The sequence below is a fragment of the Misgurnus anguillicaudatus genome, chromosome 18 (genome assembly GCF_027580225.2).
Source record: "Misgurnus anguillicaudatus chromosome 18, ASM2758022v2, whole genome shotgun sequence".
Taxonomy (NCBI): domain Eukaryota; kingdom Metazoa; phylum Chordata; class Actinopteri; order Cypriniformes; family Cobitidae; genus Misgurnus; species Misgurnus anguillicaudatus.
In genome coordinates this window covers 25,143,642-25,159,988 of record NC_073354.2, presented here as the reverse complement: position 1 = coordinate 25,159,988, position 16,347 = coordinate 25,143,642, and the positions used below count along the sequence as shown (strand labels likewise).

At 37.4% G+C, this 16,347-nt stretch overlaps 1 protein-coding gene across 5 annotated transcripts in view; it reads left to right on the top strand.

Annotated features, from left to right (window-relative positions):
- Positions 1-16,109, top strand: part of rock2b (rho-associated, coiled-coil containing protein kinase 2b) — a 45,706-nt gene extending 29,597 nt beyond the window's left edge. The window contains exons 20-34 of one of the 5 annotated variants that reach the window (XM_073856155.1): positions 187-256; positions 2,531-2,634; positions 3,314-3,500; positions 3,584-3,677; positions 3,759-3,853; positions 5,661-5,846; positions 6,092-6,263; positions 6,639-6,839; positions 9,131-9,198; positions 9,287-9,375; positions 9,731-9,809; positions 9,911-10,175; positions 10,256-10,564; positions 14,552-14,645; positions 15,475-16,109. In XM_073856155.1, coding sequence (XP_073712256.1) covers positions 187-256; positions 2,531-2,634; positions 3,314-3,500; positions 3,584-3,677; positions 3,759-3,853; positions 5,661-5,846; positions 6,092-6,263; positions 6,639-6,839; positions 9,131-9,198; positions 9,287-9,375; positions 9,731-9,809; positions 9,911-10,175; positions 10,256-10,564; positions 14,552-14,640 — 2,008 coding nt within the window. In that variant the 3' untranslated portion in view covers positions 14,641-14,645; positions 15,475-16,109. Of the gene's footprint in view, positions 1-186; positions 257-2,530; positions 2,635-3,313; positions 3,501-3,583; positions 3,678-3,758; positions 3,854-5,660; positions 5,847-6,091; positions 6,264-6,638; positions 6,840-9,127; positions 9,199-9,286; positions 9,376-9,730; positions 9,810-9,910; positions 10,176-10,255; positions 10,565-13,919; positions 14,003-14,551; positions 14,646-15,474 lie in introns of all 5 variants that reach the window. The other 4 variants (XM_073856154.1, XM_073856156.1, XM_073856158.1 and 1 more) reach the window with 4 other exon arrangements.
- The last annotated feature ends 238 nt before the right edge of the window (positions 16,110-16,347 follow it).

The following is a 16,347-nucleotide window of genomic DNA, read 5'->3' as shown; positions in this document are numbered from 1 at the left end:
AAGTTTCACCAGACGATACCCATCATTAAAAAAGTCAAGATTGAAGATATCAGCCAATATATCGTCCAAGGCAATTTATATACGAGTTTACCTATACACAAAACAATTTTTTTCCGAAAATAATGATTAACATTAACATTTAACAGCAAAAACAGCATTTAAAAGTTCTTTGCTTTGTCCAAACAGGGAAAAAGAAAAAGCTGATGTACATCTGAAAGACCTCAAGGAGCAACTGGAGTCAGAGCAAAACTATACAGTATGTGTGCCAGGTTTCTCCATGTTTTGTGAATGTATGCAATGTAAAACATTTGGCCTGGTTTCACAGACAAGGCGTACATCTAGATTACAAATGCATGTTTGAGCTGTTTTAACTAAATACAACTTGCCCTGACATATCTTAAAATATATCAGTGGAAATGTTTGTCTTAAAGGGATAGTTAATCAGAAAATGAAAATTCTGTCGTCATTTATTTGCCCTCATGTTGTTAAAAACCCGTATTTTTAATTCTGATGAACACAAATGGAGATATTTGTAATAACTTCCATAGTAGGAAAATGCTAAGTCACTGGTGCTTACAAACATTGCTCAAAATATCTTTCTATAGCCCTATTTGGACTGGTCAATTCGGACGGGATTAGAAATCTCAGTAAAACATTCAGAAGTGGGAGGGGTAACTCGATTGCGCACCGTGTCACCTCTCTCGTCGTCACGTGCACAATACCTTGCTTCACATGTCACATATCACATGTGCAAATAACATGACACAGACGAGAAAAACTCAAAACACTGTGTTTAATTTCGGTTTGGGGAGAATGTCAATTTCAGGCAACAGTGCTGTGCCTCTGAGAAGTGAATTTTACTTTTTTTGTGTTGTGGTATTCAGGAACTTGTTTTTCCGCCTAGAACGCAAGTAAATGCTTTTTTAAGCACTTTTATATTCGAAAGAAACTGGCAAAATAACAGGAAATTACGAAATTTACGTGTATATTTACAGCTGGTCTATTCGCACTGGATTAGTATTACCTGAGGTAATTTCTCTGGACCTTTTTACAGAAGGTAAAAGTCTTTACTGACATTGTCCGTAATGAATACTGACATGGAGCATTCGGACCGGACTTAAATCACTGAGAAGCTCTGATAAAAATTTATTTACCCCACCTCCCCATGTAAAACTAATCCCGTCCTAATAGTACTTTTGTGTTCAGCCGAACAAAGACATTTATACAGGTTTGTAACAACTTTTTGGGTAAACTATCCCTTTAACCTGCGCACCACTTAATGTTTCTTTTCTAAAGCCCTATTCGGACGGGATTAGTTTTAAGGGGGTAGATGACGTAATGTAATTTTACCACACACTGAAAAAAATTATTCATTCAATTTGCAAGATTTTTTGGAGGTAAGTGGTTGCAATCAATTTATTTAAGCTACATTTAACAAAAAAAATTAGAAAGGCAAAACAAAACAAAAAACATTTGTTTAAATGTAGCTTAAATAAATTGATTGCAACCACTTGCCTTAAAAAAAATTTGTAAATTGAATGAATAATTTTTTCAGTGCAGGACGTCTGTAATATTAATAGTCAATTCGGACGGGATTAGAAATCTCAGTAAAATGTTTAGAAGTGGGAGGGGTAACTCAATTGCGCAGCACGTCACTTCTCTCGTTGTCACGCGCACATTACCTTGCTTCCTGATTTCACATGTGCAGACCACATGACACACAAGAAAAACTTGAAACACTGTGTTTAATTTCGGTTTGGGGAGAATGTCAATTTCAGGCAACAGTGCTGTGCCTCTGAGAAGTGAATTTGACTTTTTTTTTTAAAGTTTGTGTTGTGGTATTCAGGAACTTGTTTTTCCACCTAGAACGCAAGTAAATGCTTTTTTAAAGGGACACTTCACCCATTTGCATTAAGCTTTGTATAGTTAGAACCCCAGTCATGTTTTTGAATGTTTCTACGTGTGAAATGCTCCTTTAAGTGCTTCTATATTTGAAAGAAACTGGCAAAATAACAGGAAATGAGGAAATTTACGTGTATATTTACAGCTGGTCTATTCGCACTGGATTAGTATTACCTGAGGTAATTTCTCTGGACCTTTTTACATAAGGTAAAAGCTGACATTGTATGTAATGATTACTGACACGGAGCATTCGGACGGGACTAAAATCACTGAGAAGCTCTGATAAAAATTGATTTACCCCACCTCCCTATGTAAAATTAATCCCGTCCGAATAGTACTTAAGTCAAATTTATAAAAGCTAATTAAATGTCCTAATTTAACTAAGGCCTAATCCTGGCTTAATTTAAGCCCTGTCTGTGATACCAGGTCTTTGTGATTTTAACTTTAAGTTATTTTATTTCAACTTGTTTTTATAAGTTATAACAACTCAGGACAAAATTTTAAATAGTAAGTTGAAATGACTTGCCAGCCATAAACTTAAAAATGTAAGTACAAATTCATTTACTACATTGTGTGTGGAAGGATGTGTTTGATTTGTTTGTTAAATGTCTTATATTCCTGATTTTAGAAATTGTATAAGACTCAAATTCGAGAGATGAAAGAGGAAAATGACGAAAGGACTAAACTCTACCAAGATGCTCAGCAGAGAATAGAGGAACTGCAGGAAGAGAGGTGTGTATCTCTGTTGACATTTTTCATATTAAAACAGGAAGATATTGGGGAAGATATTAACATTTTAGAGGGATAGTTCACCCAAAAATAAAAATTCTGTCATCATTTATTCAATCTCATGTTGTTACAAACCTATATACATTTCTTTGTTCTGATGAACACAAGAAAGTATTTTGAGGAATGTTTGTAAATCGATCAGAAGCCCCATTGACTTACAATTTATTCATTTTTCCTACTTTCAATGTCAAGCAGGGCTTCTGATTGGTTTGGCTACAAACATTTCTCAAAATATCTTCATGGTCAACAAAAAAATTAAATAAATGTATACAGATTTGTAACAACATGAGGGTGAGTAAATGGTGTACTGTCCCTTTAAGCTTGGATTCCATTGGAACAATAAAGCTCATTTGGGCAGAGGATGCTCCCTAGTGGTTTTGACCATGAAAACACAAAGTTGATGTATGTAGCCACATCAGGACATTATGCAAATTAAATCACATCAATTATATAATTTATCATATGGTTTTATATAAATAACAACATATAGATAGAGCCACATCAGCAGCATGACTAAATAAAAAATGAAATAACCTATAACAATTTTTATACATTGATCTTTACAGTATGTTGCACTGCTGTTTATGTGTGCATGAACTGATTTGTTTGTGCATTTATATAGGAATTCATTGGCAGTTAAGCTGGAGGACAGTCTGGAGAAAGCAGACTCTGAGCAGCTGGCACGAATCATCGTTGAGGAGCAATACTCAAACCTGGAGAAGGAGAAGATCATGAAGGAGCTGAAGATCAAAGATATGACTGCCAAACATCGACAGGAACTCAGCGAGAGGGATAATACCATCAACTCGGTGAGAGGAAGAGAGAAAGGGAGAGAGAGATGGCCTATAAGAATGAATTTGTGTTAACATGCTTTTCTTCTTTGTAATATAAGCTGGAGGAGTCGAACCGCATGCTGACAATGGATGTTGAGACCCTGGCCAATGAAAAAGAGGAGCTCAACAATCATCTCAAACATTTACAGCAGAGTGAGTAGACGGCTGTTGAAACAAATGGCAATGAATGTTATAGTTACATGAAAAGAGTCATGTTATAAATGTTTATGCAGAAGCTGGAGAAGGCCAAAGAAGAATCGAAAGATCTGATATCTGTAAAGATGCATCTTGAGAAGCAGATACAGTCTGAGAAAACGCTCAAGATTCAGGTGTGTTTAAAGGGGGTGGGGTTGGGGGTTGTGTGAAAATCTAATAACGTGTGTGTGTGTTTTAGTTAAAACACAGTTTCCTATCATAGCTAAAAGCAGTGCCGCCGCTCCCACCACGCGCATCACACGCGGTGCGTAGGGCACCAAGTGCGGAGGGGGCCCCAGGAATAGCCTAATGAAAAAAATTATAATGCTGATATTATTTCATTAGCCTATAGAAATATTATTAGGCACTTTTTAGCCATGCATATGTAACAAAAAAGGGGGAATGAGGTAATTTAATTGCTCTAGTCTAGAAAATATGCCCCCCTCGCCTTGGATGGTCCGTGCCGGTTGATTGCACGGGCACCTGACGAAGTTTCACAGACAGTAGGCAACTTTTATCGAAATGGCCCCAAAAAGACAGCAGGATTCAGGATCTGAGAAAAGAAAGAAGAAGAAACTGCGAGATGATGCCCGTGCATTACTTGTTATAATTTATAACTTCGGGGCAAGCTAACTGTTAAACATTACCTATGCATTTTACAAATATCTGACATCAGCTAGCTGTTACTTTCTTTACTATCTTTCCTTAGATATTGAGCAGTAGTTTATGATTTATTTTGAGGTGACGATGGGTCATAATATTGGAATTAATGCTTATGGCACCAAAATGACTAGCAGCTGCACTGGCTAAAAGGAACAGTTCACATTCAAATATGAAAATTATCATAATTTGCTCACCCTCATGCCATCCCAGATGTACTGTATATGACTTCATTTCTTCACCATATACTGTAAGCATATAACATGACAGCATTTTAATATAAACTTAAAGTTTGTGTTCAATTGGTCAAAATAGCGAAGCTCAAAAAAGCACATACATACTATAGTGTACATTATTATTGCGTAAACACAATATTGGTTTATAGGGCTGTAACGATTAATTGTGTGTCCCATTAAAAATGCCTGTCTGAAATCGATTCTGAATCGCAGGGTTGCGATTCTTTGTTTTCATGCACAGCTTGTGCGTGTACTACGGCATTTGGTCAGTAGGAAGTCCTTATCAATCTAAAATCATTACTCTGAGTCGTTTACAACGTGCATTTAAAAAAGCAACACTCTTTAAACAAAATCATTCAAAATAATCTTTATCATTATGACAATTCCTGAAACAATTTGAAAAACAGCGATATAAATATTCCTGCAGACATTTCCTGGAATAGCGTTTGTAATGCTACTTCTTCTGTGGCACAAAGTGAGTTTCTGCCTGAGAGCGCCCCCTGGCTTTGGGATGTCCTGAGATTTCACCATAATTCATTAAAATTCATTCATTGAGAAAACGCGCAATTGCACAATTAATCGTTACAGCCCTATTGGTTTAGGTTGTAATGCTGCGTACACACCAAACGCGAAGCATTGCGCTCCTCGCTCTAGATCACTCGCAGAATTTAACTTCGTGTGAAAATTTTCAGCTTAAGTTGAATATTTTCAACTTGCGCATGAGACACGATTGAAGCGAATAGCGCATGTTCACGGCAATTGCGATGCCCAATTCGAGTCATTTGCATCGCCCTGCGTGAATTTGCGTTTATTCGCGTCTTTGCATTGACTTTATATGCAATCTACTCGCGCAAATAGTTTAATTCGCTTCTGATGTGTACGCCCCATAAGGATTTTGGGGGTTTGTTCTGGAAAGTGTTCTGAAGCAATAATAATATTTGCAACTTCATCTAGTGATGCATTTTACATTTCACTTTTTGAGAACGTTAATATCTATTGGTCAGTGTTGTCTTGTAAAATGTAATTGTATCTATCTGCATTTTAGGCTATTAACAAGCTGGCAGAGGTGATGAAAAAGACAACGGGCAACAGGCAAGGGCAAAATCACGACACCGATATCCGCAGGAAGGAGAAAGAAAACAGACAGCTGCAGTCACAGCTGCGTATGGAGAAAGATAAACTCAACAATACTCTCATCAAATATCAGAGAGAACTCAATGACATGCAGGCTGTAAGTGACACACAACAGACATACAGTACAACCAGACAAAAATATAATCACTCACAATTTTTTATTAAGACTATAAAATTTAATTGCTTGTCACATCATCTTATTCATAAATTTAATGGTGTGTGAAAATCTGCTACTTTGCTTGCCTAAAAAAAATGCAGTAACGATCCATCTTCATAAAATATACAGCAGCAAGTCTTATATAGGAATCCTCTTTAACTAGAAGTGTTTATTTTTGTTTGTAGGTGATAGCGGAAGAGTCTCAGGTGCGACTAGAGCTCCAGATGGCTCTGGACAGTAAAGACAGCGATATCGAGCGTCTGCGCTGTCAGCTGACGTCTCTCAGCATCCACTCTCTGGACACCACCAGCATCAGCAGCACCGGCAATGACCTGGATGGCGATGACAGTTATCCAGGTAGATTTATATTGTTATATGAAATGGCAGACACAGAGCTACTTACGGTGATAATAAATAGAGATTAAAAGAAAGAGTGCATCCAAAAATGAAAAGAAATATCTGTAATAATTATGAATGATAATGAAGAATGCAAGCTGGCAAGGTTTAAAGTCACTATAAAAAACGGCCAGTGTACCATAAAAAACTAAGTACACACAACTCATACTCTGTTTTTCACTTCAACCTTAAATGTTTTGCCTTTCACTCTTTAATTTCTGTCTTTCTTACTGCTATTTAATGTTATGTTCTCCTTTAGCTCACAAAGGCTAATTTTTTTCTCTTCTCCTAATTATTTTCCCACTTTCTTCCTCTCCCATCACTGTGACCCTCTAGTTCGCATCACACACTCACAAACCTCGGAGTCAATGTCCTTTACATACCAGCGAAGCTCCAAGTCAGTGTGCATTGATACCCGGCCATGCCGGATCAACCCTCTGTACTCCTCTGACTCAGAGGAAGAGGAGGATGAGGAGGGTGGGTGGGATTCAAGGCCCGCACTTACATACGAGACACCCGCTGACCAAAGTCCTGCAGGTGACCCTACACAGTCTCGTTCAGTGTGGACCCAGCAAGCAATAACCGAGACAATGAAATGACGGCTAACTATAGACACAATATAGTCTGGCTATGTGTAACCTACTTCTACGATCAATAACCTTGAATTTGGTTACATAGCGTTTTTGCCTAAATAACTTGCAGATTTTCCATAATGTAAGGAAAGTCAAGGTGTTTGCTTTAATTTCATTTAAAACTTACATTTTCTTAGTGTATATGCATTGTCTATTCTTGGGCTATAATTAGACGTCTATTAGAATTTCACTGACCAAATTTTGCCTTGTCTTAGCCAAAATTTCTTGCTGGGGAGTTGCATGGATGTGTTTCAAAACCTCGTGAGGTGCCTACTTTACTGAGTGAATGTTTTCGTGGGTCTATGATGGCCAGATATGCTTTTCAGTAATTTCAGAAAGATTTAGATTTTTACATTTAAAAAGCTCATGACAAACCTGCTAAGTGCGTCTGGCATGATTTCTTGCATGTTTTTTTATGAATAATGCCTAAAAACCAATATTTCTGAATGACCTAAGAGTGGGATTAAGCAGATTTGATCCGAAAGTATATATATAGTACACGTCAAGAGTATTTGGTAACTCTTTATTTATTTATTTGGCACATGCTTTTATCCAAAGCGACTTAAAGTGCATTCCACGGAGGTAGGGGTGCAACGAATAACAAAAACTCACGGTTCGGATCACATTGTGTTTTTTGAGGATCGGATAATTTTTCGGATCAGCAAATAAAGGATGGGAAATTTAATAACAAATCAAGAAATGACAAACATTTATAATAACAAAGTTGCACATTAAGTAAGGTCTAAAATTATAATTATAGAAATCGAATTAAATGAATAATAACACTATTTTTATTGTATTAACTCTTTCCCCGCCAGCGTTTTTAAAAAAAGTTGCCAGCCAGTGCCAGCATTTTCATGAGTTTAATGCTTTCCAGAAAATGTTCTTCCTTAAAAAAATATAAACAAACAATATATCAAATGAAAGAACAGACCCTCTGCTTTCAAAAAAAACAACGTTTCATCCTGTCTTCATTAGTTCTCTTTTTATCACCTCTCAAATATGGGTAGGTTACTTCAAAAACACCCATTTTTGAGCAAAAAGCTGAGATAATTAATTTTTTGCGAAGACTTTTGATTGAGATCAGATGCAGAGCGAACTTTAAAACATACACGGAGTTCTTTCTCTTTCACGTGAGGCGCTACTTCCGGGTTGTTTAAGTGGTGGATAATAGCGGTATTGCGGAAAGCGGTATTGCGGAAAGCCGGAAATTCTCGTCATTGGCAGGGAAGCGTTTTCTCTTAATTGACGAGTTATCTTGTCAATTGCGGCGAAAGAGTTAATTAAATGTAATTATTATTTAGAGCTTGATGTGAAGTGATTTTCTCTTTGTCTTGGGTTGTTTGATTAACATTAATGACACAGACTTAAGTAAGTTAATTGAGGTTACTGTCTCTTTAAGACCAAATAAGCACAGACTGATTTCTGCTTTTAATCTATACACACACTTTAGACATAAACAAATGTTTTTATTAGAAAACGAATACTGTGGAAAAGACAGACGGAGGGCGAATTTCAAACGGCGCAGCAAACAGTCGCTCCACATAAAAACCTTACGTTGTTTTTCAGTGCTCTATTCGCCAAATGTATTTTAATCGACTACAGTATGAGATACAGTGACGCAACTTTCTAAGTTTACACATCAAGAGTTCTGAATCTGCTGATCTTTAAAGGATGATCATGTCTGACCGCACGTGCTTACTTTAACGCATTTTTGCGAGATAAATTGTTTAAAATCACTTGAATGTTATAATTTGCAAACCTTCGAAACACGTGCATATGACAAACTTTCCCGTTTTAAAGTTGCGTATTAATCCGCAAATCACATGCAAGCCAAACCGTGGGTCGTGATCCGTGTGGATTTAATGGGGGCATGAAAAGGGTTGTGAAACACTGCACTAGGTTTTGAGGTACACTCATCACTTATTAGTTAATCTAATATGGCGTGATGTTCACTGTATTTGATAACTTGGATTTGCTCAACGTGTGTTTTATGAAACTCCATTAACACTACTAGCAGAGAGAAACCTTTTGATTTTAAAAGCTGTCTAATACAGGCTTGCATTGTGAATCTATAAAAGCCATTTTTTTAATGCCAAAAAAGCTTGAAGATGTGCTAGCCTGCTCGATCATTTTCAATCAACCTGTGTTGTTCTGTAATCTTATTTCTAAAACCTTTTTTTATGTGTACAGCAGATGCCAGTCTCGAGGGATGGCTCTCTTTGCCCTCCAAGAACACTAAAAGATTTGGATGGGAAAAGAAGGAAAAGGGTTAAACATACACATATTCAAATGTCACATCAGTAAAGACTCTCTTTTAATCTGTGCATGTATCTCTGGTGTGTATTGCAGTATGTGGTTGTAAGCAGCAAGAAGATCTTGTTTTATGATTCGGAGCAGGACAGAGAGCAATCCAGCCCTTTCATGATTCTGGACATAGAGTGAGTTTAAGACATTTATGGCTGTCTGAAAAGACCAGGTTTATGCAGTATGCTGGTTTAGTGCTGGTCTAGATTTTGGAATGTGGTTTACCAGGGGTTTGGGAAGTGCAGCATCCAATTCAATTAAGAAATATTAATGATGTGTTTTGTAAAATGTTGGCAAATGGTCACTGTCATCAGATGGATGTGTAAGTGCTTGGTCTAGGTTTACAGTACAGTCTGTTCTCTGTAAAGCACTTTAGGTTATAAGTCACATTGAAGATCAGACAACTTAATGAACTGTCGATGAATCATTGCACTTACAAACCATTAAACGGTCCATTTAATTTTATGCCTCTCCTTTTTTTCATATAAGAAAACTGTTTCATGTGAGACCCGTCACTCAGACGGATGTCTATCGCGCAGATCCCAGAGAAATCCCACGGATTTTCCAGGTAGCGTCCCTAATTTGTCCCTGCCGAAATGCATTTGCTATATAATTAAAGAATGAAGCATGTTGCACAATAACCACATGACACTCCATCTTTCTCTACAGATACTATATGCAAATGAAGGCGAAAGCAAAAAAGAGGAGGTTGCTATGGAAACCTTATCAGCAGCCGATAGGTCGTCGTTCATCCCACACAAAGGCCACGAGTTTGTGCCCACACTTTATCACTTCCCCTCCAGTTGTGAAGTATGTTCGAAATCTCTGTGGAGCATGTTAAAGCCCCCGCCTGCTTTGGAGTGCAGACGCTGCCGGGTCAAGTGCCACAAAGACCACATAGACCATAAGGAGGAGGGGCTTGCGCCCTGTAGAGGTGAGATGTTTATTGCTAGTTGTACATAAATGAGCAATGTTACCTCTGGGCATAAACTAACATCATGTTTTCTTTTCTAGTGAACTATGACATGTCCACAGCAAAGGAGCTACTGCTGCTGGCCAACTCGACAGAGGAACAGCACAAATGGGTCAGCCGCTTGCTCAAGAGGGTCCCACGTAAACCCATAGCCCACAGCGCCAGCTTAGCTATACCCTCTCCTTCATCAGTGGGATCTTCACCCAGGCTGTCCCCCCAACTTTCTCCTGGCATGTCTCCCCGACCCTCTCCTCACCTGTCGCCACAGGGCTCTCCCAGGATTTCCCACAGAGCAGCCATTAAAGGAGCCTCCCATTCCACCCGACAACAGCCGTCGCCAAAGCCCAGATGAGAACCGCTTGACAGATCAACATGGTTCAGATACACAGAAGCTATCCACCTTATTTTTGATGTAAATGTGGGCGCCGCCATATTTGAGCTCTTTTGTGTATGACTTTAGGTAATGTTTATTATAAAATCCGGAAAGACCGGCATAATATGTGCAGTTAGGGGTTGCCATAATAGCTGATACATAATAAATCTCTACAAAACATTTGTGTTGACCATAGTCCACGCCTCAGAGCTAAAAGTGGATGTGTTGCACGTGCACCCATGATCTGTATCCAAATACCCATTCAGTAACACCTTTTATAAAAACTGCCAGTATACAATAATTGTTCAAAAACAATTAATGCTGATAAAAATATGCTGATTTAGCTGGTTACTTTATTCTGCTATATATTATTTAAATAATGCACTTACAGTACAAATATATATATATGACATAAACTGCTTATTAGTTAATGTTTATATTAGTTAATAATATGTTTGTGCGTAATTTTGTTACGTTTTAAATTAAAAAGCAAATAATTGTTGTGCCATCATAGAAACTCAAACATTTTGGGCTCTATCATACACCCGGCGCAATGCGCAACGCAAGTGTTTTTCACTAGTTTTTAGCATGGCGCAGTTATCATTTTCACGTTCAGCGTCATGTTGTTTAAATAGCAAATGCATTTGCACCCATTTGTGCCCCCATGGGCTTACTAGCTTGAAAACAAATGTGTTCAGGTTCATTGTTGGCGTGTTGCTATTTTAAGGCAACTAAAATAAACTAAGCCATTGACCAAACTAAAACCTGGTCTAAAGTCAAGGCACAATGTTTTTGTTATTTGAAGAGCGCGTTAGTAATATTCGCCTATAAACGGGATGACAACACGCCGCGTTTGCTTATTACACAAAATAGATGCGCTTGTAAATTCTTTTTTTAACATATTTGTAAATTATTCTTATAAAAACCTTTATGTGCAGTGATCATGCGTCATACTTTACCAGCTTATTTTACTTAATACTCCATGACTGATATAATGACTTTTAAAGAGAACCAAAGTCTTAAAGGGATAGTTCACACAAAAGTTAGAATGATGTCATTGATGACTCGCCCTCATGTAGTTCCAGGCTCGTGGGACCTCCGTTCATCTTCGGGAGGACAGTTTAGGATGTTTTATATTTAGACCCTTCATTGGAAATCTATGTACGACGTGCTGTCCAGGTCCAGAGAGGTGATGGAAGCATCATCGGAGTGGTCCATGTGACATCAGTGGGTCAGTTGAAATGTGTTGAAGCATCGAAAATACATTTTGGTCAAAAATTATGACTTTATTCAGCATTGTCTTCTTTTCCAAGCGCATGCGTGAGACTAAAGTCAAGTCACTGCAGCGACGCGGATGATGTACGACGCGACTGACGTGTTATTTGGTGTGCCCCATCTGGGTTTTTTTTGTGCGCCCGGGCTTCGTTTACAGTCTGAGGTAGACGCACGCTGTAAGTCTGAAAAAAAACCTTTGCAAACATGTCTGGGGATAACACGTCATCCGCGTCGCTGCAGTCAAGTGGCTTTGGTCTCGCGCATGCGCTTCACAACAGACGCGAAAGAGAGGACAATGCTGAATAAAGTCGTAATTTTTGTTATTTTTGGACCAAAATGTATTTCCAATGCTTCAACACATTCTAACTGACCCACTGATGTCACATGGATTACTTTGATGATGTTTTTATTACCTTTCTGGACATGGACAGTAAACTGTACATAGATTTTCAATGAAGGGTCAACAAGCTCTCAGACTAAATCTCAAACATCTTAAACTGTGTTTGAAGATGAACAGAGGTCTTGCGAGTTTGGAACGACATGAGGGTGAGTCATTAATGACATCATTTTCATTTTTGGGTGAACTATCCCTTTAATTACACAAAAACCATTAATAAATAAACTGGTGGTCTTCTTCCCCTACTTACAGTTTTCCGCTTACAAACTCTGCCGTGTAAATAGGCAATCTGCCTTGGCGCGAGCGCAACTGGCTTTTAAAGTAGATGAGAGATGAGACTCATTGGTTTATTGCACATTATGCCCAAAACACACCCATTACTCATTACGAGAATAGGAACAACCCTTTTAGACTGTGCACCAGGCGCAAAGTCCATTTTCCTTGTCATTAAACTAGCAAAAGTGGATTCGGACACCTTTAGATAGGATGAGCATTGAATTGGTAGTGCTAAGATGATGGGTTTGATTCCCAGAGTACACGCTTTATGTGATGAATTATCTTGAATGCAATGCCAGTTGCTTGGCTTGGATTAAAGCATTTGCCAAATGCATAAATGAAATGTAAATGAGAAAGGTTTCCAAATGGCAGGGCAGCACATGGATTTGTCAAAACTATGACAAATTGATTTGTTCAGACGAACCGATAGTCCCCTTGCCACTTTGTATTTGGCAAGCCTCCATAACAAGAGCTATAATTGTCTCTATAGTTAGTTTTAACATTTAAAAAGATTACAAGCTTCCTCTTTTACAAGCTTCTGGACATGAAAAGATCATATTGGCATGCCAGTACAGAAGAAATACGGCACTGACACTACATTTTTGTGTTTTTTTTCTGCTTTCCATGCCTGTCTGAATGTATTATTCATAACATTGTAGACAAAGGCATTTTCTCATCATTCAAATCTTTTCTTTCTTGATTGTTTCACGCTTACACCTTTTGCTTATACTGTTCTTTTCACACTTTTTAGAAATTTTGTATTGCTCCTAATGATGCTTCATATTAATCTACTTCATATGAATAATAACTTATCTTTATACTCTTCCTTTGTATTTGGATTAGTTCACCTAAAATAGATGTTCTGTCATTATTATTTACTTGCCCTTGTGTTATTCTGTATGCTGTTGAAACACAAAACAAGCACAAGATTCCTCAAACTGTTTTTTCTAAAATACTCTCGAAATTCTGCTGGGTTATTTTTAAGCTAATGCTGGGTAAATATTGGACAGAAAACATGTCGGGTTATAAATAAACCTATACTGGGTTGTTGTTAACCCAACCATGAGTTGATACAACCCAGGATAGGTTTATGTGTTCTGTTCAATATTTACCCAGCATTGGGTTGAAAATAACCCAGCAGAATTTCGAGAGTAATGATGACAGATGATAGTGATCTATATTGAGCTCTCAAAAAGACAAAAACGTGATTCATGAATGACGTGATCACAGTGAACGGTCACAAATATGCTTAAATTCTCCTTTTGTGTTCTACAAATATAAATAATGACAGAATTTTCAGATTTAATAAAGGAAAGTTTTATATACTTGGCTGTAGAGTTGTTGAGGTCCTCATTGCTTTCTTTATGCTGCTAACATTTTATAGCCCTGGCCCAATGCTCCGTATCATTCTTCATTGACCTGTTCACCTTTGACCTTTCATCTCCCGCCTTGTGCATTTGTGTGACAGTAAGTACACATCATTGCTCACTGACCAGATTACCTGCCTGCCTGCCTGCGCAGCCCTGAAACGTCCCCTTCGGATGATTGACTGTTAATTTGTCCTCGGTTAAAGTACTAAAATAACTAAAAATCCCATTTACATATGTGTCACCGCTTTGAAAACACCCACTTATAATGCAATGCATTTTTAACCTCTAATTTCATAACATCTGAAATAAGCACTGCCATCTAACACTAACTACACTAACTTGCTATTTCATTAAGGATGAATACAACTATACAGGGCTTAATTCATAATCACCAGTCATGACAATTTCTTTAAAATAAAATCCATTTTGATAGGAGTGTTGAATAAACACTTTTGGTCTATGCCTTGGTTCCAAATAATGCCAAATATCTGCCAAACACGGCCCTGAAGAATCTCATTTGATGTTTCAATTATCAGTACATTTTAGAGCTCATAAGTCATAGTTGTTTACATTGACTTCCACATGGTGATGTGGAGTAATTAAATGCTTCATTACATGAGCCCTTGAGTCCTCTCTTGTTTCAGATTGCTTGAGTTGGGTCTGAAGGACTGGGGTTGGTCTCTTGATGTTGAAATGGATGATGATGACGATATATTAGACTTTCTGAAGCACTAAAAGGGGTACCCACAGTGTTGCCATCGCATGTGTTTTGTGTGTAGGTTTAGCCTTAAAGGGACATTCCACTTTTTTTGAAAATATGCTAATTTTCCAGTTGGGCATTTGATTCTTGCCGTTTTGATATCCATTCGGATGATCTCCGGGTCTGGCGATAGCACTTTTGGCATGGCTTGGCACAATGCATTGGATCTGATTGGACCATTGGCATTGCGCAAAAAAATAACCAATGTTTGGACATTTTTCCAAATTTTTTAATTTTCTGTCCGTCTTAGTGCACAATGTAACTACAGAAGAGTCAAGTTTTAAATAGGAAAATGATTGAAACTCTTTGGTTATTTTTTGGCGCGATGCTAATGGTCTAATCAGAATCAATGGATTATGCTAAGCTATGCTAAAAGTGCAAGTGCCAGACCCAGATATCAGCTGAATGGATTCCAAAACGGGTAAGAATCAAATGTTTAACTCTTGGGAAGCTGTAAATGAGCATATTTTCAAAAAAGTGGAGTGTCCCTTTTAAAAGTTGTTTCTTACTATTATTAATATGCTTGCGTTTTGTCCCCACTGTCTGGGATTAGAACTAGGATCAATTTTTGTTGTTACCAATACGAGTGAGTTTGTATATATGTGCATGTTTGGTTAATTTGGCTTTGTTGGATTGAATGGAACAGATTAAACCGATGAGTGGTATACTAAAATGATTTGTTATTGATGCCTGCAGTTGTTTGTGGTTAAATAGAGAATGACATCAGTACCTTATTTTTTTCAGCACCTGCTTATTACACAATGACCTTGACACTTATATCCTAAGTCTGTGTTTTACTTTAATTTCAGTTAACCTTGGTGAAGTCCGGATAGGTGATAATCCATCTGGGAACAATGACATCATCACAGAAGAGAATGATAAACTGGCGAATGGCAGGACTTGCAAGTGCCAAACTCCAAGTATAAATGACTGATGACCGTAATATTTAGCACTGCAAAAGCCATATATCACCGTAAGGGTATAGTTTGGAAAAGTCATGAAAGTGTTTTATTTTGAAGTTTAAAGGTTAATTTTGTCACTTTACAAGGTTTCGGCAAATGTGTGCCTGTGTGTTTGAAATAGACTATATGCAGTAGTTGCGTTGCAATTTTATGATAATCTAAATTTATATAATCAAATATATATTTTTAGAAAACTGACAATTTTAGTGGCAAAAAAAATATTTATATAAAAGAATACTTTTATGCAAATAAGAGCCTTTAGAAAGCATTCGTTTTTTACCAAAACAATCTGCTCACTGGATTACTAACTGGTGTGAACACATTTTACCATTATATGTTTTATGCTGTCACCAAAATAAGTTTTTGATCTGTTTGCATAGCAACCATTTTCTGTATTTTATTCTACAATGTACAGATTGCCATTGATAAACTTTTGCAGCATTGTGAAAATGTAAATTTAAAAAATAAATCAATTTGGTGAAAACAACATCCTTTGTGTTCTCTATAGTTTCTATTAGAACTCGCATCTCATCTCTAGCATCTAAGTTATGCAGATATCACATCTGCTGTTGAAATTTAAAGGCTCCCTAACCTAAAAAGTACACTTTTAAATGTGATTCTATCAGAAACATCCTGTTATTATGCAAATCTATCAATTTTTTTGTATGATCTCCTTTAAACCGCAACAGTCACTCAAAACAGGCTGTAGGGGATTCCCTA